The sequence below is a fragment of the Brachyistius frenatus genome, unplaced genomic scaffold, assembly GCF_029030835.1.
Source record: "Brachyistius frenatus isolate BFR_SWC_R1_liver_20210118 unplaced genomic scaffold, ASM2903083v1 Contig_15, whole genome shotgun sequence".
Taxonomy (NCBI): domain Eukaryota; kingdom Metazoa; phylum Chordata; class Actinopteri; family Embiotocidae; genus Brachyistius; species Brachyistius frenatus.
In genome coordinates, this window is record NW_027210614.1 from 5,817,501 (window position 1) to 5,841,594 (window position 24,094).

General features: G+C 40.4%; 1 protein-coding gene across 5 annotated transcripts in view; it reads right to left on the minus strand.

The window, feature by feature from the left end:
- esrrga (estrogen-related receptor gamma a) overlaps positions 1–24,094 on the minus strand; it is a 146,860-nt gene that overhangs the window by 41,115 nt on the left and 81,651 nt on the right. For all 5 annotated transcript variants that reach the window (XM_069693768.1, XM_069693766.1, XM_069693765.1 and 2 more), the window contains 3 exons: positions 20,541–20,699; positions 6,892–7,316; positions 187–303 (listed from right to left, as the gene is read on the minus strand). In XM_069693768.1, coding sequence (XP_069549869.1) covers positions 187–303; positions 6,892–7,316; positions 20,541–20,698 — 700 coding nt within the window. In that variant the 5' untranslated portion in view covers position 20,699. The remainder of the gene's footprint in view (positions 1–186; positions 304–6,891; positions 7,317–20,540; positions 20,700–24,094) is intronic.

The following is a 24,094-nucleotide window of genomic DNA, read 5'->3' on the forward strand; positions in this document are numbered from 1 at the left end:
GATACAAAATGCTGCATTGAGGCTGATTGAAGCAGCAGATCTTCTTGACAATGGCCTTGTCTGTTTTAAAGTTGAATACAAGACTACCTCAAAGTTACTGTAAGATACAGTATGTCTGATAGACTTTAAAATGCCACATGTAGCACAGTTAACAGAGAAAGATAAGGAAGAGACCTTTTCCCTTACCCTCCCTCAGCATGCCCACAGTCAGACACTTCATGAAGCGGCAGGCCTGGCACGACTTGCGTCTCCTCTTGGTGATCTCGCACTCGTTGGTGGCTGGACAGCTGTACTCAATGTTGCCTGTGTGTAGACATGTTGGAGGAAGACAGAAAGAAAGTTTCATTTCAGATAGATACATCATCAACACAAACAGACAGGCACACAATTTGTTAGACAGCAGGACTTGGCATGTCCCGCTGCGCTTAAACAAAGGGGAAAAACACATAAATACAGTATGTTTTAATACAGATTGACCAATTGACACAGAGAGACAATGTATAGTGGTAGATAGACACAGACACAATCAAATGAACCAGAAACATTTGAATATGTTGTTGAGCTCTGATGTATAAATGGGTCTTTATTGGCATAATGACCATAAAACACCAAAACCAATGCCTTTTAAATGGCCCACCATCAGCAGACAATCTGCTTTCTTGTAGCAGACAATGAAGTCTATGTGCATCTACTCAGGTGATGCACTTGTGTTACAGGAGTAGATGTGTGAGAAAGAGCTGAGGTTGCGTGACAAGCTGCAGTTCAAGCGGTGACACTCGGATGCAGAGCTGAGGCTAAGATTATTATCTGATGTAAGTCTATTAAGTTCACAATCCAGGCCAACAAACCAACACCTGAAGAGTAGGGCTTAAACCACTTTTAACTTTAATTAAAGAGCATCCAAATACTTCTTCTCTCTTTGTTGTGGGTAATTTACTTCCAAAATTTGCTTTAATATAATAAATAACATTTGCATTTTGCTCTGCTTGAATTTATTAAAAACTATTATTTTTCCTACAATGTTGTCTTGTCCTTTGTCAGCTATTTTCAACCTTTGTTTTTTACTACATGTCTAAATTTGACCATTTACTGTCCCTACAATGACTGTCATCTTCCCATATTAGTATTCACATTTTTCAGCTTCACTCGCCTCCATTTTTGCTTATTTGTTCCACTTACTAATACGCTTACACCCAGTGCAGAGAAACTGTTATGGATTTGTCAAAACATTTTGGACTGTAGCTGAATTGCTCAACATGTTTCTATGTTCAGGAAGGTTTATTTATCTGTAGTAAGAATGGTGCTCGGACATGAAACAAAAAAAACACCCCTTTACTCTTCCTCCCATGCCCACCTGACAACTACAGTACTGCAGCGAGCCAATACATCTCCCACTGAAACAGAGTAAACAGTGATTACTATTGACTGCTGCAGCGGAGAGGATGTTTTCTCATTACTGGGCTGATTAAGAGGCTAGTTAGCTTGGGAAAAGGCTAAATACACAAACACTTCTTAATGGGTAACAAGACACCCATTAATTGGGCTTGTTAGTTAAAGTAAAGGCGAAACATGCTAAATGCTGAGGAAACCCTTACAGTCTAATGCGCAGTACTAATGGGACTAGTTATCTTACACCCAACCTTTACATACTCATGCTACAGGAGGAGCAGATTAATTCAGTAATTAAGAGGGACACTTACCTAGCACTAAGGCTAAATGTGCTAATAATAAAGGATCTGCATGAGCTAATAGGTAGTCGGTAAAAGGCTTTGTTATTTCAGGGAAACAGGCGAGCCAGGCTTAATGGATAACTGCAGTAAAGAGCCACTTATAGGGATAACAGCAATAAGGCTATACATGTTAAACCCTCACTGAGAAAAAAACCTGTGAACTGTGAAAGTATGGAAGTGAGTGCCAACAGGAAACAATAACAATGCGTAATATTTATTGATTAAATTGACACCCAAAACATTTGTGAAACTTCAACTCACAGTACCTCAACTCAATAGTACTGACTGTAAGTGCTGTGGACTTTAATATTAGCATGTTTGTGCAAAGGTACTTGATGTTTCATACTTATACACACGTATTCAAGGTGCTGGAAAGGCCTACATGTCACTAGGCGGGATATAGAAATATGGAAGCTATGTGTCACCTTGCTGTGTACTCTTTGTATGCTCAGACATAAACATCCAGCTTCAGAGTGGAGGTGTAGGATAGGAATTAGAATTAGAAGGGTTTGCACCAGAATCTCATCGTTCTCTGGGCCTGTGTCTTTACTGTATGTGTCTTATTGTGCACTGGGGTGAGCTTAGATCGCAGACGTTCTCGGAGGCTCCTGTGTATAACGAGTGGGTTTGTGTGTGTGTGTGTGTGTGTGTGTGTGTGTGTGTGTGTGTGTGTGTGTGTGTGTGTGTGTGTGTGTGTGTGTGTGTGTGTGAAAGAGGGGGGATATATGAGGGCCTCAAATCCCCTGCAATCTCCTTTGAGATGTGTGCATATGTCCACCTGCTGCATGACAATTGACCACTATTGCACAGACTGTGTAATATGAATGTTAGTGTGTGTTTTGGTCGGCCATCCTCTTTGTGCTGTGCATCATAGAGCTTTTTCGTCTTATACATTTGCTTTATATGAAATAGTTTCAAGTGGCGAGCCCGAGGTAGAAGGCAGGACATGTTCAGTAAAGTGACGAGGGTCCCGAGCCAGATTTGAATCAAACACACTGCAACTGCTGCAGGCATGCTCTTAGATCGGGATTCTTCTCACCACTTTACATCAGTATATGTCAATATGGATTTGTGGATTCAAAACTATTTAATCTATGAGGAATTTGTTTGAAGTCAGCACAAGCAGAGAGCTCTGTTCATACTGCCTACGTTTTCTTGAGTCTACCTTGATGATCCCACAATCATTTTCTCTGCACCTTCCAGTCATTCCCTTGCTCTACATCACTATCACCTTTCTCATCTTCCTCTTTGCTGCTCTCCTCCACCTTTATTTTGCACTCTTGTTACCTCTTTCTTTCCATTTCATTGCCCTATACCTCCCTCTCCCATACTTTGCCCTCCTCCTCACTCCCCTTTATCCCCCTCTCTCAATAAGGGAGTGATAGATGCAGGTTGTCAGGTGTCGCTGGACTGACGCCACAGAAGCAGCAGCTGCCGGAGCCACTTCCTCCAAACTGCGACACACACACACAATCACACACACACACACACACACACACACACACACACACACACACACACACACACACACACACACACACACACACACACACACACACACACACACACACACACACACGCCAGCGCACACATTCCACTAATTCCTTCCTACATCCATGTGCCCAGTCCACCCCAGCCCCTCTTCTACCTGCTTTCTCTCTCCTTGTCTCAACTTATTGTTTATCTGGTCCTCTCTCCTCTCCTCTCCTCTCCTCTCCTCTCCTCTCCTCTCCTCTCCTCTCCTCTCCTCTCCTCTCCTCTCCTCTCCTCTCCTCTCCTCTCCTCTCCCACCCCATGCTCTCCTCCCTGTCCAGCTGGAGGTGTTTTTTTTGGTGATTACCTGCGGTTTTATTGGCTAATGGGTTGAAACATACCAATATGTCTGCCGCTGCCCATCTGAGGCTGGCCCTGCTTTCCTGCCAGGACACACACACTAATACACAACCACGCATAAACAGGAATCTGTGCACAGACGTGCACATGCATTTCCACTCATTTACATTTGGATGAACACAAGCCCACACACAGACAGAAAACATCCACACTGTCTGTGGAGGAGTTTGCTGTGCACGGTAGCCAAAGATAATGTGGCAACCCATTTGTTGTGGTGGACCTGAGACTGCTCAGTTTACATCCAAAGAAACAGTAACAGTAGTGATGTAGCAAAAACATTAACAAAAGAAACAGAAATCTGTTTCTAAAAAGGCAATGCATCAGTTGATATTCTTAGAGAGTTATATAGGTGTGAATTTATGGACTAAACAGTTAATCACCAACCACACCACTGGACAAACGGACAGGTTTCATCTTAATTCTGATTTTAACAAGATGTTGAAAAAATTATTGTAGTTTAGTCAACTGAGCCATTCAGAAATGAATGAGTATATCTTTTTAAATTGAGGAGTATTTCCATTTGAGTTTCACCAAAGTTTTGTATTTCATCAAAACCTTTCATGACAAATTTGACCCACAACCTTCCCCATGAGCAACATATTCAAAGCAAGATAAGGGAGGATTACAAATAGAATGGAAATGAAGACACGAGAGAGAGCGAGAGAGAGGGACAGAGTATTGCTTTAAATCTATTCAAGGTCATACTCAAAAGAGGTTCCACTGTCAACACAGCATTCTATCTGTTTTCTGGGATATTGCATTCAATCTGTGACTATGTCCTGACCTATGTGACCTTTAACGAGCCTTCTAAATGAAATGAGACGTCAGAATCAGTATTATTTGACACTGCAGCAATGAGAGATGAATTAGGGGTTAAACCTATACACAGAATGATTACAAGGTCATGTGTGTGTGATGGTCTATTCAGGTCCGCTGGTGTCTATGTTTGAATGCGCTTCAAAGAGTTTGTGTTTGTGTGTCTGCCTTTATCTCTGCATGTGTGTGGCCCAATCTGTTTGTCAGGATTCCACCGTGTCTTGATCTCATCCCATAATAAACACATACAGGTCATCTCTAGGTGGTGGTGACCATCGAGTGGATGTAAGACTTCCACCCCCCCCCCCGCACGTCTTCCTGTCTCTCTCTGTCTCTGGGGCTTTACAGGGAAAGCTGCTTATCAGAGGCAAAAAGAAAGCAGCGACAGATAGGTGGATGGATGGAAAGGTAGATAGATGAATCCTGTCTGATATGACTGACTGACTGACTGACTCAATGGATCGATGACGGCTTGCTTGCTGACTGGTGGCTTGGTTATTGCAGTGGCAGACTGACTGACAAGTGGGATGTCCTGCTGACTGATGGGCCCTTTTAGTTATTTAAAAAAAACTTGAGCAAATCTTAAAAGAATCAAACACAAAGTCTTCAAAGGGTTATCACTTGCTAAAGACTAAAGGTCGAAAGTATCATGGTGGTCTTATTATAAAATATTATGAATTTTCTTTAATTACCCATACCTAATATTGCTTTATAGACCTGCTTCTCAAAAACCTACACCACTTACATTTGAAAAAATATTTATTATGTATATATTACATTATTATTTAAAGAAACATATTTGTTACCTGTTTTTGAAGATAGATGTTGTTGTGGCTAGAAAGTATTGACGGATAGATTAGCACATTGCTGGTTTTGGTGCTTTCATGGGAATGAATTGCTTGTCTAGAACTATGAAGTATCACCAGCTTTAGTCTTCATTTTTGGATCTTTAATGATATTTTGGTATAGAGGTCAAGTGACATCTTACAGTGGATTGAAATGTGAATAGCATCATAAAACCCGTTGTACTCATCAATGAGTTGTATATTTTGTGCTACATTTGTAAAACTACAAATGCTTCAGTTTTAACAACGTTTTGAAAGTCAATTGTTCATTTTTATGGATTAGTGAATACATGACTGACTAACTGGCTTCTTTTATGGTAGATTGGTTGTCAGACTGACCTTTACTGTGTCTACAAGGGTAAACGAAGGATATAATGGCGATCATGTAAAGAGTCGAGAATTAATTGAATACCAACAAAATCTGTAGAGCATAGTTCAAATACCTGTACACCACCTGAACTACTTCTGGCCCTAACAAGAGATGAGCAAAGGATTACTGAGCCTGATTCTTGGGTCGCTTTTCATCATGTGGATTATTGCTGAATCCCATCTCTCCTTTAACCCCTAACCTGAACTCTTGACCCCTAGATATAACCCCATGCGTTTTTCTGACCCTTCGTTATCTACTAGACAACAGGCTTACAGCTAACGCTCTTCTTGTGAAGCAAAAGCAGCTAGATTTGGAAATGCAAACACTAACACGAAATTATTCTTTGCTGTTGATGAACAAGAGGTCAAGGTTGAGGGTCAAAGTGGGGGGGAGGGTGTCTAGGAGTTGGTGCGAATATGTGTGTGTGTGTGTGTGTGTGTGTGTGTGTGTGTGTGTGTGTGTGTGTGTGTGTGTGTGTGTGTGTACTTAACTGGATGTCTATATGGGAGTATGTGTCTACTTGACTGGATGTCTATGTGGGAGTGTGTGTATGTGCATGCGTGCTGGAAAGACCAATGGGGAAGGAGAGGGAAAAAATAGACTATGTGGGTGTCCTGGTGGCTCACTTAGCAGACAAAGGTAGGAGACGTGTACCTTTTAAAAATCTGGGTTTACATCTGGCCTGGGGCGTTCATCATATGTCCTGGATTTAACTCAGGTGTGAATGTGTAAGAAAGTGCACTTCCACGGGTCTGTGCCTTTCTTCTCAAATAATGTATAAATATGTATTTCACATTTAGATTGTAAGTGTAGGATCTCTTTGAAAGGTTGTGTTTTTTTAAGGAGCTCATTTAGTTCAATAAGCAGAGGATTATGCTTGCCTTTAACCTCTGACCCTGCTGCCAACCCTATATTGTGTTCTTGTGATGTCTTTAGGATAATTTTAATGTATCTTCATAGATTCATGAAAGCAAGTTTGGAAGAAATTAAATTAAAATAGTAGCAAAAACTGTTGCTAGTGTGTTGACACTTTAGTTTAAAAAAAAATATAAATATAAAAATTCACTGACATTTATATTACACTAGTGTTGATAAAGAGGCTGGGGTGAAACAGAGATACTAAAAACATTTCAAGGGAAAACAGAAAGAGACAAAATAGAAGGAGCATGTCATACACAGCAAGAGACAAAACAAAGACATAGAAATGTAGAGAAAGTAAAATAAAATGGAAGCCAACCTTGTATGGTGCGTTTGAAGAAGGCCTTGCAGGCCTCACAGGATGCCACTCCATAGTGGTACCCTGACGCAATGTCCCCGCACACCAGACACAACCTCTTGGGCATTGAATTCAACATGTACTCGCACTTAATCTGCGAATCTTCGCCAATCGTTGACGAACAGTCCTCGTAACGCTTCGATCCAGGGCCACCAGCAGGCCCGAGGGGCCCCGCGTTGGAGCCATAAAGGCTTGGGGAGTCTAAGCCGTTGGGGTGGCCGTTCATCGTGGACGAATATGAGCCTGAGGCGTCACTGGAGCCACCAGGGGAGTGATGGTTTAGACTGTCAGTCAGGGAGGCAGGACTAGACGGCTCAGTCTTTATATAAGAGGTCGGACAATTGGACTCAAGGTGGCGCTCCTTACTGGACATTCTGCAGAGAAGCCTGAGGGAGTGAGACAGGGACAAGCAGAAGAAGAAGAAGAAGAAGAAGAAAAACATTACAAGAAAATATAAATATGATATATATTTATCAAGAAAACAGACCACCAGAAGAAACAAAAGGAAATGCAACGTAAAAGCCTTTACATACCAGTGGCTTTTTTTGTGTGATTAATTCAAACACAAGTCATGAGTACGTACACACAACGTGAATGGTGTGTGCAGTGCAAAAAAAGGCATCGACCAATCACATTATGAATTTCAGTTATCGTGAGGTCACGACCTTCCGCTGTGGAAAATAATTATTCAGATGCTGCATGTGAAGCACACATGTAGAGGGATTTGCAGGCCATCGCTACAACTTTTACAGAGCAGACAGAGTACACAGCTTTGTCTGTGTTGGTCGGCTTACCTGTATCCTCAGGTGTGAACCCAAAATATTCCCAATCTTAACTCCTTTGTCAGATCGGCTGTCTGCCTATCTATCCAGCTGCCTATATAATGACTGCCTGTTGTGCACTACGATACATCACGTTCAAGCCTCTGTGTTCGTTTAAAAGAAAAAAGCTAATGTTGATCTCCTACGGTGGAATGTCTTAACACATTAATACCAGCTGTGCCGGTTTAAAAAATATATATTTTTGCTGGGGTTTTTTGCCATTGTTTTTTCTGAAGAATGAGCTGCCGCAAATCTATTTGAACTTTTTTTGAAAAACTGTGGAAGTTGCTGCAAATTTCTTCAGAGGTGATGCATAAAATAATGTTTAATAACAGAAATTAATTTCTATAGCAATCTTTGTTCTAATATAATATTACCTCACTGTTCCTTTCTACACGATTCATTTTGTTGAAGCTCGGTGAGTCTTCTAAACATCACGCACACATTAAGAGGAGCGATTGAGACAGATGTGCTAAGAGAGAAACTTAAATCCAAAAAAGAGAATGTGTTTCATGAGGGAAACAGCGTGTAAGAGGGTAGCAGGGAGGCATCCATAGTGCCACGGTCACACAAACACATTCCCATGCTCGGGGCCGAGGTCATCCGTCACTCTCCAGTCAATAGCAGCTTGTTCTACATGAAGGTAATCAGTAAGCGGCCCCTCTGCTGCTCAATCATCCCAAAGACAGCCCATACACAGAGAACCACAGTTTCATACATGCTCATATTCAAGCACACTGACAGATACAGTCTGAGAATTTAGTTATAGCTGTACAATACAAAACAATGTGTATATACTGTATATATATATATAAAACCAACTCTCTAATCAGTGCAGAGTATCACTGTAGTCCTCTCCTCACCTCTCGTTCTGCGTCTCCCTTCCTATAGTCTGCTTCCCCTCATTTCTCCCTCTCACCTCTCCTGCTTTTCCTTCTTCCTCTCCCTACGGAGGGTGGCTGGTGTCTTGTTAATGGCAGTTGTAATTAACAGCTATCTTCTCTCTGTCCATATCGCTCCATCCTTCCCTTTGTCTACCTTACTATCTATCTGCCTGTCTCCCTATCACTTCCTATTCACTGCCATCTCTCTCTCTTCCTCTTTCTCTGCCCACTCTCTCTTTTCTCTTCCACTACACATTACCACTCTCTGTCCCTCTAACCCTGCCCTCCCTCCCTCCCTCACTCCCTTCTCTCCCTTTTCATTGTTAAAGGCAGAAAGCACAAAAGGGGTTTTTAATTAAGGCAGGATGCTGCTAAACGAGGGGCTTCTAAAGTCCAGTCGGCCTGTAAAAGATCCCTGTTCTACAGGGACCCATAAAACACAGACAGCGCCCTGACGGAGAATGGAGAGCTGTTCGGGTGGGGGAATGAAGAATGGATACCGACTGGAAAACGGATGGGCAGACAGCTAAAGCAAAAGACAGACAGAATGGGTGAAAGAGGAGTTGCAGGAGCTGCAGCGACTGACAGACAGTAGTTTTGGATGGGATTGTTTTGTTTTGAATGTGCTGCGGAGCTTTAATGTGTTTGATGTGCACAAAGATGAGACAAAGCTGTCCTCTTCTCTTTGCCAAACATGCGATGTAAAAGCACTCCTTTCCCCCAAAAATGATCTGCTTTTTCTTGAGTCCATTTTTCCCTTTCATAAAGTCTTGTGACATTTATGATGTAGAATACTTTGGCCTTTTTCACCCTTTTCATCATATATTTTATTCCCTCCACCCCCCACGCAGGTTCTTCTAATTCAGTGACTCCATTAATCGCGGCTTTGTGGTATTCACCAATGTCTATAAATCCATTTATCTGATGATAAGGTGGGCCTTTAGTTTGGAACGAGAGGGTCCAGACACAAATCAAGAAAAGAGGAAAGGAGCTAAAAAAGGGACAGAGAGAGTCGATGGAGGGATACAAAAGGAGAGAAAGAAACATATAAAGTGATAGAACACGACAGAAATAAATAAATATAAATGTGGGAAAGAGTGATTGGAAGGAACGAGATCACACGGGGATGTCCGTGTACGAGCAGAGAGAGAGAAAACACAGCGGTGACAGAAAAAGAGAGTAGACCCATTTAAGCAGATGATGTGATGGTGATGATTTAATCTCTCCTTTTTCACTCTTTATGCTCCTTTGTGCCCCCTCCTTTCGACCGTCAATCCCTCTGAGTACCATTAAGTGAAAGAGTTTAAGTGCCAAAAGATCTCAGGCGCTTTTTTTCCTTCTCTCTCAAATTCTCATCTATCTATCTTTCCATTCTCCATCCCAGTCCTTTCTCCCTCTCCTTCTCTCCATCGTGTCTTTTTTCTCCCTCTCTCTCCCATCTTTTCTCAGAGCTCTCTCTCTCTCTCTCTCTCCGCTTATAAATGAAAAATAATGGCAGTCGAAGGGGGAGGAATAAAAAGAATAAAAAAAGAAGACATGCGTGCAGAGGAGAGGAGTAGAGGAAAGAAGATTAAGAAATCACAGCCAGTGCGCTGCGCCGAGCGAGAGGTTGAATGCATTTATGTATGTATGTTATCAGTATAATTATGGTGCTATGTAGCGACGGCTCAGTGCTGAAAGAGCAGTCTTATTGTGCCTGTCTGCTCTTCAGATGAGTGTGAAGAGAGAAGGAAGGGTGTGGGTCTAGTTTTTTTTGTCAATTCTTTATGTTTTAAGGTGTTTAAAGAAATTCATATGAAGTCGAAAAGGCTTGAATGTGTTTCTTCTTCTTTTTTGTAATTTTACAAGGGAGCAGTGTGTTATGAGATGATTACAGTAACACACAAAGAAGATTACAGAAAAACACAAAGAGCAAGAATCAGATTTTAGTATTAGCTGTTTTGCTTAATTCTGTTACAGAAAAGGATTTTGAATTTCATTTTCTTTGTCATCATCTACATTTTGATGCACTTCAGTGGAACACTAGTAAAAAGTCAAGCAATTTGAAAAAAGCTGATTTTGAATGGCATAAATTATGTACAACAAAGATGGTATGATACTTCTTTGTACTTAAATTGTCTAAAATCCTCACACTCAACAAAAGTTAAACTTGATTTAAACCATAAAGAGGGTATTTTTTTGCTTCCTCGTTAGATAGGTTGTGTATTCAAGACAGAAACTTGACCACTTCCTGAGGATAGTGAATAAAATTTGGTTTGACACGTACAACATCAAACAAAAGCTTAGATAGGCTCACTCGGGGATAATTCATCCAAAATATATTTTTTTCTGCAGTGGTAAACTTTTTTTCCAACTCTTCAAAATAATAAATAATAAATCCGTAGCAAATCAGAAGAAATCTTTTGGAGTAAAGAATGACAGTTGACTCATTTAGGTTTATATTATAGGATTAGTGCCTATGGTAAAATCGACTAAATACATTCAGTGTTCATGACACCAACTTTAAAAAAGCAAAAGCAGCTATTTAGTTCCTGCAGAAATCAAATATTCAACACGCACACGCACGCACGCACGCACGCACACACACACACACACACACACACACACACACACACACACACACACACACACACACACACACACACACACACACACACACATGGAAGATTACCACACTTCCTTGTCTCCATTTCCTCGTCAATCCCTGTCATTTTCTCTTTCTCTTCATTGCACACTTTTTTTTCATTTCTCACTTGAAGGAAAACATGGAGAACCAGAAAAGAGACTTAATATGTGAGGGAATGGAAAACGAGAGCAACAGAAAGAAAAGAAAAAAGAAAGTAGCCTTTTGTCTGTGTGTTTTGAGGGAAGGTGTGCCTCTTTAGTATGACAAGCTGTCATTAGAGCGGTGGGCTGATGCAGTGGCCCAACAACTGGCAGGGACAAACATACAATCATCGTATTAGAGCAACTACTCTCTGCCTCACTCTGTGTCTCTGTGCTGTTTGCTCCCTCACTCTGTTTCTGTGTGTACTCGTACTCTTTTATTATATACAATCTTTGTACAACTGCCTCACTAGATGACAGCCACAAACACAAACTCATCCTCAAACAAGTCCAAACTGTTTTCACCCACCTCCTCTGGGGAAGGGAAGAGAGGAGAGTCTTTCCTGTCTTTTTAACATACTCCTGCTACTTTCAAATCAGCTGACTCTTTCTGTTCATAACCTGTCTGCCTGTCTGAATTCTCATGTTGTTTGCCCTGCCATACTCTTTCATAGATGTTGCCAAGTCCCTGACAAATTGTTACCATAACAAATACAAATGGTCAAACAACCAAAACAAATATATATATATAAACATACAAAATAAATGTGCAGTTAAGATATGAACATTTAGCGCTTACATTTTATTTTAAAAGGGAAATCTGCTTTGTGGATTATTTTTGTTGTTGTCTTTCTAATAAGAACAGACAAACTGCATTTGACTACACCTTGATAAACATCACTGTCTGTAAAGAAATGATGCCTCTTACTGCCCTGATAATATTTTTTAAAAGCAAATTCGAACAGAGTAAAAGCACTAAAAATGAGAGGGACAAGAGGAGAGAAGAAAAAACAGAGCGGAAGGAGAAGTGGTAGCAACAGAGACAGAGAAGGAAGAAGTGCTGACAATGTAGCTACCACGGGTTGGCTAATACCTTTCCATCACACCAAGCATTGTGCTCTCAATGCTGATAAGAACACAGTCCAATAAGCAAAAAAAAGAAAAAAAAAAAAAAAAAAAAAAAAGAGAGGGGGAGAAAACCTTACACAATTCTATCTAGATGATACCGGGAATGCTTTGGGAGGGAGAGAAAGTGAAGGAAGGATGGGAGACATAAAAGAAAATACACTGATTTAAAGAATGGAGTAAGGAGGGGAATTGGAACAAAATGCATTTACATTTCCATAGTCAAATGAATAGAATGATTTCATCAAGAAACTGAATTGCTTTTTCAGCCCTCACACTCCTCTGTTTGTTTTTCTGTCTTTGCTTTATTTCTCTATATTTCAAAAACTCACCTAACTGCTAAACTGCTTGTCAGCTTGTTAGTTAGATACAGAAGTGAATGTACACAAAACAATGTGTAAGCGTGACTTGCTAGCTGCACGCATCCATTCAAAAGGAGGATGTTACCACTGAAAGAACACACGTTCTGTTTTATTGAAACCTGAATCTAACACACACAACCAAATCTGTCATTTTTTGTGGTACTTTTGGTAACCTGTGTTTTTACACTCGCATTGCGTGACATGACTTTAAAAGACAGAGACATGGAGCCAGTGTGTTTCCGTGTGTGTGACTCTCGAGTTTAACTCCAGAGCATCAGTGTCGATGATTATAGTTGTTTTCGGGAACAAAAATGAATAAAATAAAAAATAAAAACTCCAACAGCGACAGTCAATCCAAACCACTCTCCCTCCTACTGGGATCTCTCGCCCTCTCTTTGGGTCTCAATCTCTCTCTCTGTTGTCGTTTCTACTTCTCAAACACAAACACCCTCTATCATTGCGTCCCGCACGCACGCACGCACGCACGCACGCACGCACGCACGCACGCACACACACACACACACACACACACACACACACACACACACACACACACACACACACACACACACACACACACACACACACACACACACACACACACACACCAGGGAGCAGATCAATTGTTACAGTGTTAGTCGGGCAGGAAACCTGTAATTCACTTCATTGGCTGCAGAATAAACCCCTGATTACATACAATCAATGTGATAATGGCTAAAACACATTCTGCCCAATGGGCTGTTGGGCTGTAAAGACTGGCAGAGGAAAGGAAATGTGAGTGTGTGTGTCTATATTCCAGTCTGTAACTGTGACAGTTTAGACAGTCACTCCTTCCAGGTATGACTCTTAATGTAACAAACACTGTCCACATTCAGTTCTCTCACACGCACGCACACTCTCTAGATGTGAACGGATAAACAGTGGGAGGCAGCACATGCAGGGCAATCTCAGACAAACTTTATTGATTAAGAATTATGTGCTTTTCAAACTGCAAACTATTCAGGAACATCATGTTGAGTCTGGTGATATCAATAGTTTTCATGTGTATTCATTTCATGTGTCACATTACAACAGCTTCAAGTGCCTCCTCTTTTCTTTTTTTTTGGTCAATTTTCTTCTTTAAATCACACATTTTGGGGGATTTTATTTTTCTCTTAAAGTCTTACATGGTTGGTACAAAGCTTGATTCAGATTTGAGAGTCCGGCTGTGTTGGTGTGTTTGTTTAAGTGAAAAGATATGAAGAGGGTGAACATGTTTGGAGCAGAAATGTAAGGCAGTGCACTGTTAACCCTCTGTGTGTGTGTGTGTGTGTGTGTGTGTGTGTGTGTGTGTGTGTGTGTGTGTGTGTGTGCGTGCGTGCGTGCGTGCGTGCGTGTGTGTGTGTGTCAGATGGGAATCTTGATGATTTAGGTCATTTTCTTGCGGAGCCGTAGCTGATAAGTGCGTTGCTGCCAGGCACTATCTTTGTCACCATGTCTCTCTCTTCCCTTACCTCTCTTTCTTTATCTGCTGTGTGTCATCGTATTTGTAAGGGTCCTTGTCTACTGTAAGAACAGTGCTTCAAATCTCTAAAACAGCTTCAACATATCAGTTAACACAAACCATCTGGTAACTACTGTACGTTAAAATATCTATTTGCTTAATAAATAAATATAGAAATCACTGCCAACAAGATTTCTTTTGTAATTGAACTTTGGGACTTGAGCAGACTAAATTGCTTTCCATGTATTGTACTAGTAGTGACCTATAACTGCATAGGCTGACGAGTGGAAATCAATGACATCACTGAATGCATCCTCTTATTGGTTAAACCTGTGTTTCGAAGATACTGAATGTGGTTCCTTAATTATCCTTCTTTTCATATAAATATCTACACAGCAACACATAAATCCATATTTTATTTGTTTAAACAATATGCACATTGAATATGACGCAACTCAATACATGATGATACTGCTTTTTCACATGATATTGGTGGGAACTGTTTGTGCAGGGGTACAGGGGGTGTAAATTGTAGGCCGGCTCCTTTATAGAAGGAAGGTCATTGATCAAGGTTAGTGTTCTTCTCTCTTTCTACGTGTGTGTGTGTGTGTGGATTAGCACTGTTATCACTTAGCATTAGGTGTGCACCAGCCCTTCCAAACACTTACTGACACTTGGCGTTGTCGCTGGCGCACACGCATTGTAACACACACCCAAACACACATATGCACACACTCAACCATAAGTGCACAGTGATGTGTATGGCTCTGCTGCTCGTTCTCTCTTACAGAGTCAGACAGAGACCTGGTCAAGGTGCAGTTTCAAATGAAATTGCAGAGAAGTATAATATAAAAGTGTTTAAAAAAAATAAAAAATAAAAAAATTCCCCATCGGATTAAAAGCACATTTTATTAAGCAGATGGTGAAAGAGGATTTTCACTCTAGTAAATATGACAGGGCTTTCAAATGTGACACGGGAGGGAGAAAGAGAGGAGGGGAGGGGCAGAGGAGAGAAAGAGGCAAGGAGGGAACGGGAGAAGAGTGCAATGCTGCAAAGAAGAGGTGAAACAGAGTGAAGTAAAATGGTACTCGAGGAGAGGAGAGAAGAGGAGAGGAGAGGAGAGGAGAGGAGAGGAGAGGAGAGGAGAGGAGAGGAGAGGAGAGGAGAGGAGAGGAGAGGAGAGGAGAGGAGACATAAGTGAGTAGAGCGTCAGAGCTGCATTCTTTAAGCAGATCAGATTTGGGGAAATTGGGCTGTCACTACAGGATTGTGATGATTTACACCTATCCATCACAGGGAGAGGAGAGAAGCAGAGCCACAGTATGTACAATCATGCACAGCTGTAAAAATGGAGGAAATCCATCCTAAACAGTCATCATACAATTGGGCTTAAAAACAGGAAAATTCTACTTACATTTATTATTATGTAAATATTCCTAATACAAATAAAAATGATGTTTGTTAGAAATTTAGCCAGTTCTCTACTTTCACTATATGATTATGTCAAGTGGCTCCAACTGTGGGTCAAAAAAAGAAAGTGAATGCCATAGCTCATGACTTAAAACACACTTAATATACCCCCTACAGTGCCCAAATATATTCAATAATCATGTGAAAGCAACGTCTGACCCAATGTAAACACATTTTGCAATTGCACATTTTGACCTGCCACAAGCTGCTGTTGACACTTGTCTCCTCAGCCTCCTCGCCTGATCTTCCCACTCTACCCCCCCCTTTTCCCCCTCTCCCCTCACTGCTGGCTGATGCACCTTACAGCCTCGCTCCTGGACCATCTGTTAGGGAATCTAATTCACATCCAGTCATAATCACGTTTGTTGGAGTGCCCACTGTCTCTGGCCATCTCTGTCTCTCTGTCTGTCTCTGCCTGCTTCGTTAAGCCTTTTTTATATTCTGAATTTCATTGTCACTTTTTCCCGCTGCCTCCTCTATGTTGTTACGGTGTTCATATCGGTATGTCTCAATTCTATTTTGTGTATTTGGACACATCATCAACATCTTCCTCTTTACTTTCCTGTTCTAATTCTTTCCCATTCACATCTGGTAGTAAATTATAATTATAAAACTGGCACTGCTGCATGAACCGCAACAAAAAGCAAAAGCATTTGATCTTTTACATTTTTAGGTCTTTAAACAATTTGTTTGTACTAAAAACCATTAACATTAAGTCATTGTCCCCTACTGACTGTCTCTGCAGTATTACCTTCATTTCCACATGATTTTAAATGCCTTCTTAAACTTTTCTGAAAACGCAACATATTCAAAACTAATTGCAAATTACAAAGATATAAATGCTGATTCAGCATTGTAATGTTAAAAATTAATTTATAAGCATCAAATGGCATTGGATTGAAAAAACGAGGGGCTGCATTTACACTAGATCTTAACTGTGTACGTTTATGTGTTTGTGTGTGTATATATATGTGCGTGTTGGTCCATGATTGAGAAAAAGGTGAGCTGAGGTGAAGGGGGTGGAAGTTAATGAGAGGTGAGTGTCTGAAACCCTCTCTCTCTCTCTTTCTCTCGCTCGCTCTCTCTCTGCTCCTGCAGTAATCCTCTTCTATAAATCTGCAATCCAATCAGTGTTGTCCACACTTACACACACACACACACACACACACACACACACACACACACACACACACACACACACACGCACGCACACACACACACACACACACACACACACACACACACACACACACACACACACACACACACACACACACACACACACACACACACACACACACACACACACACACACACAGAGCTGTTGGGAGGCCCATCTGTGTGTTAAGGCAATCTGCTTTATCATTATGATTACATTGGGCTCAGTTTACAACAAAGTGTGTGTGTGTGTGTGTGTGTGTGTGTGTGTGTGTGTGTGTGTGTGTGTGTGTGTGTGTGTGTGTGTGTGTGTGTGTGTGTGTCTATTCAAGCGCACCCTGGCTGCCTGACATTAATCACATTCCCATGGTTTGATGGCCTAAATAAAAAGAGGAATAATATTGTTGCTGTCCAATGAAAACTGCAGATCTCCAAAAACACATTAGGAATTTTTTCACAATTCTGAAAAGTTTTGATTTGAGGAAACAAAGCAAATGAAAGTTCTTTTTTTTTTTTTTTTTTACATTATTCTATATAAATCAGTAACAGCTTTTGATTGATTTTATAAAAGCATCGGGATATGAAAAATATTATATTATATTATTTTTATAATGTTTAATTAGATTGGTTAAACGTATATATAATACCAATAGAAAATTGATATTTATTTCCTGTGTGTGTGTGCACGTGTGAGAGAGCAAGAACGAGAGTGTGTATATAAATCTTGAATAAATCCCATCAACACAGTTGGAGGTCAGATATCCCGAGGAAGTGTTCTTATGATCTTATACTGCAGGTGTGTGAATGAAAATGGGCTCCTCCTACTGTGTATGTGAAAAAATGCATGTATGTGTGTGTGTTAAGTTAGAGAGTTGAGTTGGAGTGAATTTTGACCTTTATCTATACTATTTAGCATTTATTTTGTCTTAAGGCCATTTTTGTTTTTTCTGTTTTTTAATAGGCAACTTTTATTGAGTTTTTTTTTTTTTTACGTAAAATTACTTCAGCAGATATTGTTATATTATCTTCCACCTTGAGGATACTGTTGTGTCATATCTGACACTCGGTGCATGTTTGGCAGTTGAATTTCAATATCAACTTTGTTTTAACTTATGCCCGATTTCAGAGTGCAGTTTGTGTGTGCATGTATGTGTGTGTGTGTGTGTGTGTGTGTGAATATACTGTGTGGGACTTCAAGCCATGGCGTGACTCCCTAGCCCCTGGCAAGCCTTTACACCTTTCATCTCCAGACTTCACTGTCTGCCAACACAGACACAAACAAACACACACACACACCACCCCCCCCCCACACACACACACACAAGACAGACAGACAGACACACACGTATATTGTGCTACTAAAATTCCTCTTGGTGATTGGCCGACGGGCTGCGTGAGAATGGTCTGCCAGGCCTCTAATTGGCTTGACCCAGACTAACCCTGAAATCCTATTGGACTAAGAGTTCCCAGTCTACAGAACACACACACACACACAAACACACACACACAAACTTAAAATTAAAGGGCTTTGCAAAAGCCTAACAATGCACTAATCAATAGTGTTCTGATAGGCATTGCAATACAACAATAACAAAAACATAACAAATGACAGTAACATTCATGAAGAGAATCACGTCAGTGAGATCATGCAGCATGATGCCGTTTACTCACAAAAACAAACATCCACAGAGTAAAAAAACTAATAAGCAACAAATGGGTAAATTTTTTGGAAACCCACGTTTCTGCTACACTGGTATCTAATGACAATGTCAGTCCAAATTATTATCAGTGCTTTGTTGCTTTCTTAGGTGAAAAAAAATATAATATAAGCACACTTGTCATATACTATTTGCACATAATGGTGCAATAGGCCTGCTTTATGCTAATTATAAAGAAAACATATAAACTTTTTTCCAGAGTAACTTTTAATTGTTAAAACACAAAGAGAAAGCGGCAGAGGAGGAAGAATTTGAAGGGAAAGAACGAGTCTGTATTTCATGTATCTCACATTTCCCGTGTTTTAACATAAAACAAGCAGCATTGTTTACAGTTTACGTTCTAAAAATAGACCAAGACAGTCATCAGTAAAACCTTCACCCAACAACAGAAACCCAGAACGTGTTCCACTGGAGAACTTTAAAGTGAAAAACTTCCTTTTGGTTGAAGTTTTTCATGCTTTTGGTTTTATTGCACATGCAGATGGCATGGGGGGGGATAACTGGTAAAAGGGAATGTCCTTCAAATGATATGATTTAAAGCCTCTGCACTGCGACGCGTTTTCAATACTGAAGTGTCCTTGAGCCAGAAGTAGAATCCCAATTTCTTGTGATACCACGTATACAGTGAAAACATGACAAGATGAAGATAGTGCTACAGGTAAACAGAAAATCAACGCTACACGATTTAAAAAAATGAAATGTTTGCCTTTGTAGTGAGTAAAATGAGTTCCGAACAATGTATAGAAAACATAGCTCACAAACACACAAACACAAACACACACACACACACACACACACACACACACACACACACACACACACACACACACACACACACACACACACACACACACACACACACACTCTCATACAAACACAAATCAATTATGAGGTCAAGAATGAAGCCTTTCCTCATCACTTACTATTCAGTGTTTCACATAGGTTAAGGTTTGCCTGTGATGGTGGGTCGAGCAGCGCGTGACCGATGTAAATGCAGTGACTCATGCAGTTTAGGGAGCAGGCGGACAGACAAAATCGCTTTATTGGACTGGCACCGCTGTTGCGGTCCAGCCAAATATATTGTATTTATGCATTTACTTAATTAATGTGCAGCTGATTTTTTTTCAGCTCAGTGAGAGCTCTACTGCGTTTCTGCTGTCATTGACGGTTGCGTTGAGACTCTTCTCTTCTGTTTCATGAAGGGTGGGGCTCAGCCCCTGGTATGCACAAATGGAGAGAGATGTAAAGTGGAGTGAGGGGAGATTGTTCACGAGTTAAATGTTTGCGAATTAAGTTGTTCTCTCTGAAAACAAAATGCTCAAATAGGTTACAGTAGGAAACACTGTCATTTTCTTATAAAGTATAATTTGTACATTTTTCTTTTCAATTGCTTAAAGTGAATAATGTCTGAAAAGTGTTTCTCAAAATCTGAAAATAAGTAGAAACTGGGAGTTTAAGTTTAGACTCGGCCACACAGTGGGAAACCCCCACTCGAAAACTGATAGGGTGTGTAATAATGGGGAATCTAAGCATCAACTGTAGGAAGCCATAAAAGAAGGAGGAGGGAGACAAAGGGGGGTTAAAAATAATAAAAACTAATACATTAGAAAATGAGTAAAAATACGGTCAGCTGTTCTAATAATTTGTGTTGGTAGAAAATGTAGAAGACTCCAAAGAGTTTTAAAATATTATAATGTGAAAAAGAAAAAAAAAAGAAAGAAAAAGAAATCACACAAAATCCCTTTCTTCCATTTGAATAGATCACAGAGAAAGGTTCCCTCTCTCAGCACTATGTCTCAGACATACACATCCTGACCACTGAAAACACTGGCTTTTGTTGTCTCAAAATGCTTGTCTTTTCTTTCTCTTTCATCTGAGGTTTATAGAGGTCATGTGCGACTTTTGTGTAAAACTGAAGCGAGCAGTAGAAGCGATGCTTGTGCGTCTTTCTCTCGCTCTTCTTTTTGTCATTGTGTCTTACCTGGGATTGTAGAGGGCATGTGCGTCTCTCATGTGGTTGGCCTCCAGTGGATCGTAGCTCTGGTGCATCCTCCAGGCGCCAGCGCCGCATTTACCATACGTTGACTTGGAGTTCTCTTCACTGCTGCTGTTCACCAATGGCCCCTTCGATAAGTTCATTCTGTAGCAGGGGCAAAGTAAGAAAAGGAAGGAGAGCAGTGAAAATTCTGCCGATGCGACAGAGACAGATAGAATAAGAGCAGGCGGGAGAGCTGAGACATGACTTTTCTAATGCTCCTTCGTGATATTAAATCAAGTATCAAACAGTTTCACTATCAATTTAATATAGAAAAAGTTATTCAAATTTAAACAAACGAGAAGGTGACACAGGAATCAACTGTTTCAAGATAATGTTAAAAGAAAGAAGGAAAGTTCAAATGAAATGTAGAAAAGTAAAAAAAAAATAGAACTTAATACAAAAAAAGTACCAGAATCTAATTTTGTCTCAGTTCAAATGAAGAATAAAAAGTAAAGTAAACAGAAACAACTCGAGTAAGTGTTAATATTCAAAACATTTCAATTCACTTTTTTTTTGTTTTGTTTAAAGTAGTGATAGGGATACAAAAAGGAAAGTTGTGAAAGAAAAAAAAAGAAGGTTAATTTATCAAAAAATCTAATGGAAGAGACATTAATTGGGGGACATGCCAGACGTTATAAACATAGTTCATGAACACATAATGCACAGACACCCACATTCATACATGCACGAAACAGCTTTACTTAATGGAGAGTTATAATTCTCTCTGCCCGAGAGAGAGAGGCAGGTAAGTCAGAAAACATGTAGAAAATCACTACACTGACACAAAGGCCGACATGTTGAGAGCACAGTGGACAGAAAGGTTCACACAGATACACACAGGGCGGGTCGTCATTTTAAACTGGCACATAATACTTTTATCCTGGAATGTGTTAACAGATTTCAATCAAATTCATCTGTCTGAGCGCACATGCACCAGTGGTTGCGTCAGGCTGCTAACTGCAGCACTTTCCAGCTGTGATTAACGTCAGAGGAGTTTTACCAGTTTTAGCCTGGGAAAAGGCTTTCAGACTGAGGGAATATAAAAGGAAACGCACCGGAGGAGGGCCGCTATCCGTCAATCAAACCTGCCGCTGTCGTCAGGGGATGAGACGTCGCTGAGGTGATAAGGTCACCGCGGGCAACAGAATCAAAATCATCCATTGCCGAAAATACATTAATTAAATAACAGGGAGTGAAGGAAAATAAGGACAGTACTTATAGTTGATGTCAAAGAGTAGAGAAGGCCGGGCTGGTAATAAAAACGGTTTGGGTGCCCTACATTTAAACAAAACTATCAGGGGAGGATGGAGCGGAGCTGCTGGGAAGAAAGCACTTTATTACAGGCGGACGAAATATAGAAAACACAAAAACCAATTCAGAGTGGGGGACAGATGTCAGAATACAACTGGTAATACAGTGATCCTTGTAAAATAATGGATATGCCTGCTGGCGGTTTAGATTTAGCTGGAGGCATCCCTGCATTTTTAGCATGTTCTTTTGCATAATGACAGCTGGATTAAAATAATCATACCTGCCTTTACTAATATTAGCCTAAACAGAGATAATTCATTGTTGATATTTAATGTTACAACTTTCTCAAGCAATTCTACAAATTGAAACATAAATCCTGTTGGTTTTTGAGACAGACTAAACTTTTCAAACTGAACACGGCAAAGCAAAAAAATCGGGGAGCATTTTAAGCCGTGTACTAAAGATGAAAAGCTACTAAAAAAAAAAAAATGTATTGCTTTTTTGTTATCTGTTTTGGTTTTGCTGGATTTTTCCTGTCATTAGCACATTCCTGTGTGTGTGTTTCCTCTAACACAGTGTATCAGTAAACAGAGCAGGATGTTGGTATGTGTCACAAACTGATAGACCTGTGTTTACCACACAAACAACTACCTCATGGACATTATTGTGTACGTACGTGTGTGTGTGTACGTGTGTGTGTGTGGGAGATGTTGTCCCACTGTAGGTTGTTGTTTAAGTGAGGGCTTGGTCGACAGACAGGTAGACAGACCAGTGACTTGTCTGACAGCCATCCCTCCATCCATCCACAGAGGTGGGTTGGCTCAGTGAGAGGTAGAGGGCCACGATGTGTAATATGTAGGTTTTAGTTCCACTCTGGTGAATAGGAGGAATCAATATCTTTCTGCTGCTGCTGCTGCTTCAGACACTTATTGGCTTTGGTTGCAGTGTCACAATGCTATATAGACAGGCAACACTTAATACTGCTGTTTTTTATTGGGGAGTGTCCTGGTGTCACACTGGACTAAGCTACATCCAGGACCATGCACGTGATGGTGTTAGTTTGAATCCTCTTTTCTGCATTCACAGTCACAGACAAGCTGCTATTTTATTATTATTATTAACCGTGGACCTTCCCACATAACACAGTGAATATATAGAGATTATTAAGAATACAGGAGATGACGTAACTCATATATTTAGCTGTATTGTGATTACCACAAACTCTGAGATGCAACTTTGAAAAGAAAACCTGAGTTTACAAAAGTTCTGAGATAAATCAGTGCAACAATATTTTAGCTAAAAGACAGAAGGTTTTGTCTACCACTTGCGTTAACCTGAACATTATATCTGTAAGGGATTACAAAGAGATTCTGTTTTATTACTTTATAACTTAAGGCCACGTAATCAAAATTTTTTTTTAGGTCTTAATTCATTCGAAAAGATTAAAATGAGGCTTAAAGGCATCTTAAAATCAGCAGACAATCATTTAAATCAGGCATGAACAGCATTTTTTGTTGTTCTATTCAGTACATGGAAATTGTACAAGAGAGAAACTGCAATATTCACATAGTATTGGTACGGTGCTAAATATTGTGTAGGGTGGAAACTTGACATTTTACAAAGTAAACCCTTTTCTCTACCTGAATCGATTAAAATGATTGTAAAGAGCTTTTGATTTTAAGCATTTAAAACCTTTATATAAAAATAAATGTCATAAATATTTATATGTGCGTATGAAGTAAAAGAAGAGAATAAAAGAGAGAGCATTAACCCATGTGCTTCTACCTAACCTATTTCACGCTCCTGTCATTACATGTAAGCGGCACCGACACACACACACACACACACACACACACACACACACACACACACACACACACACACACACACACACACACACACACAGAGAGACTCTCTGTGTGTGTGTGTGTGTGTGTGTGTGTGTGTGTGTGTGTGTGTGTGTGTGTGTGTGTGTGTGTGTAGAAGTAGGGAGATCGTGGGTGTCTTTCTGATGCTCAGTGACTCGCTCATGTGTTGCTGGCCCATCTGTGAACAGAATGACCATGACACAGTATGTGTGTGTATGTGTGTGTGACATGGTGATGCAGTGATTGATGAGACAGTTGCCATTCTTGCTAATGCAAAACGCACCTATCCCTGAAGGGAGCAAATGCCACAACGCACACACACACACACACACACACACACACACACACACACACACACACACACACACACACACACAC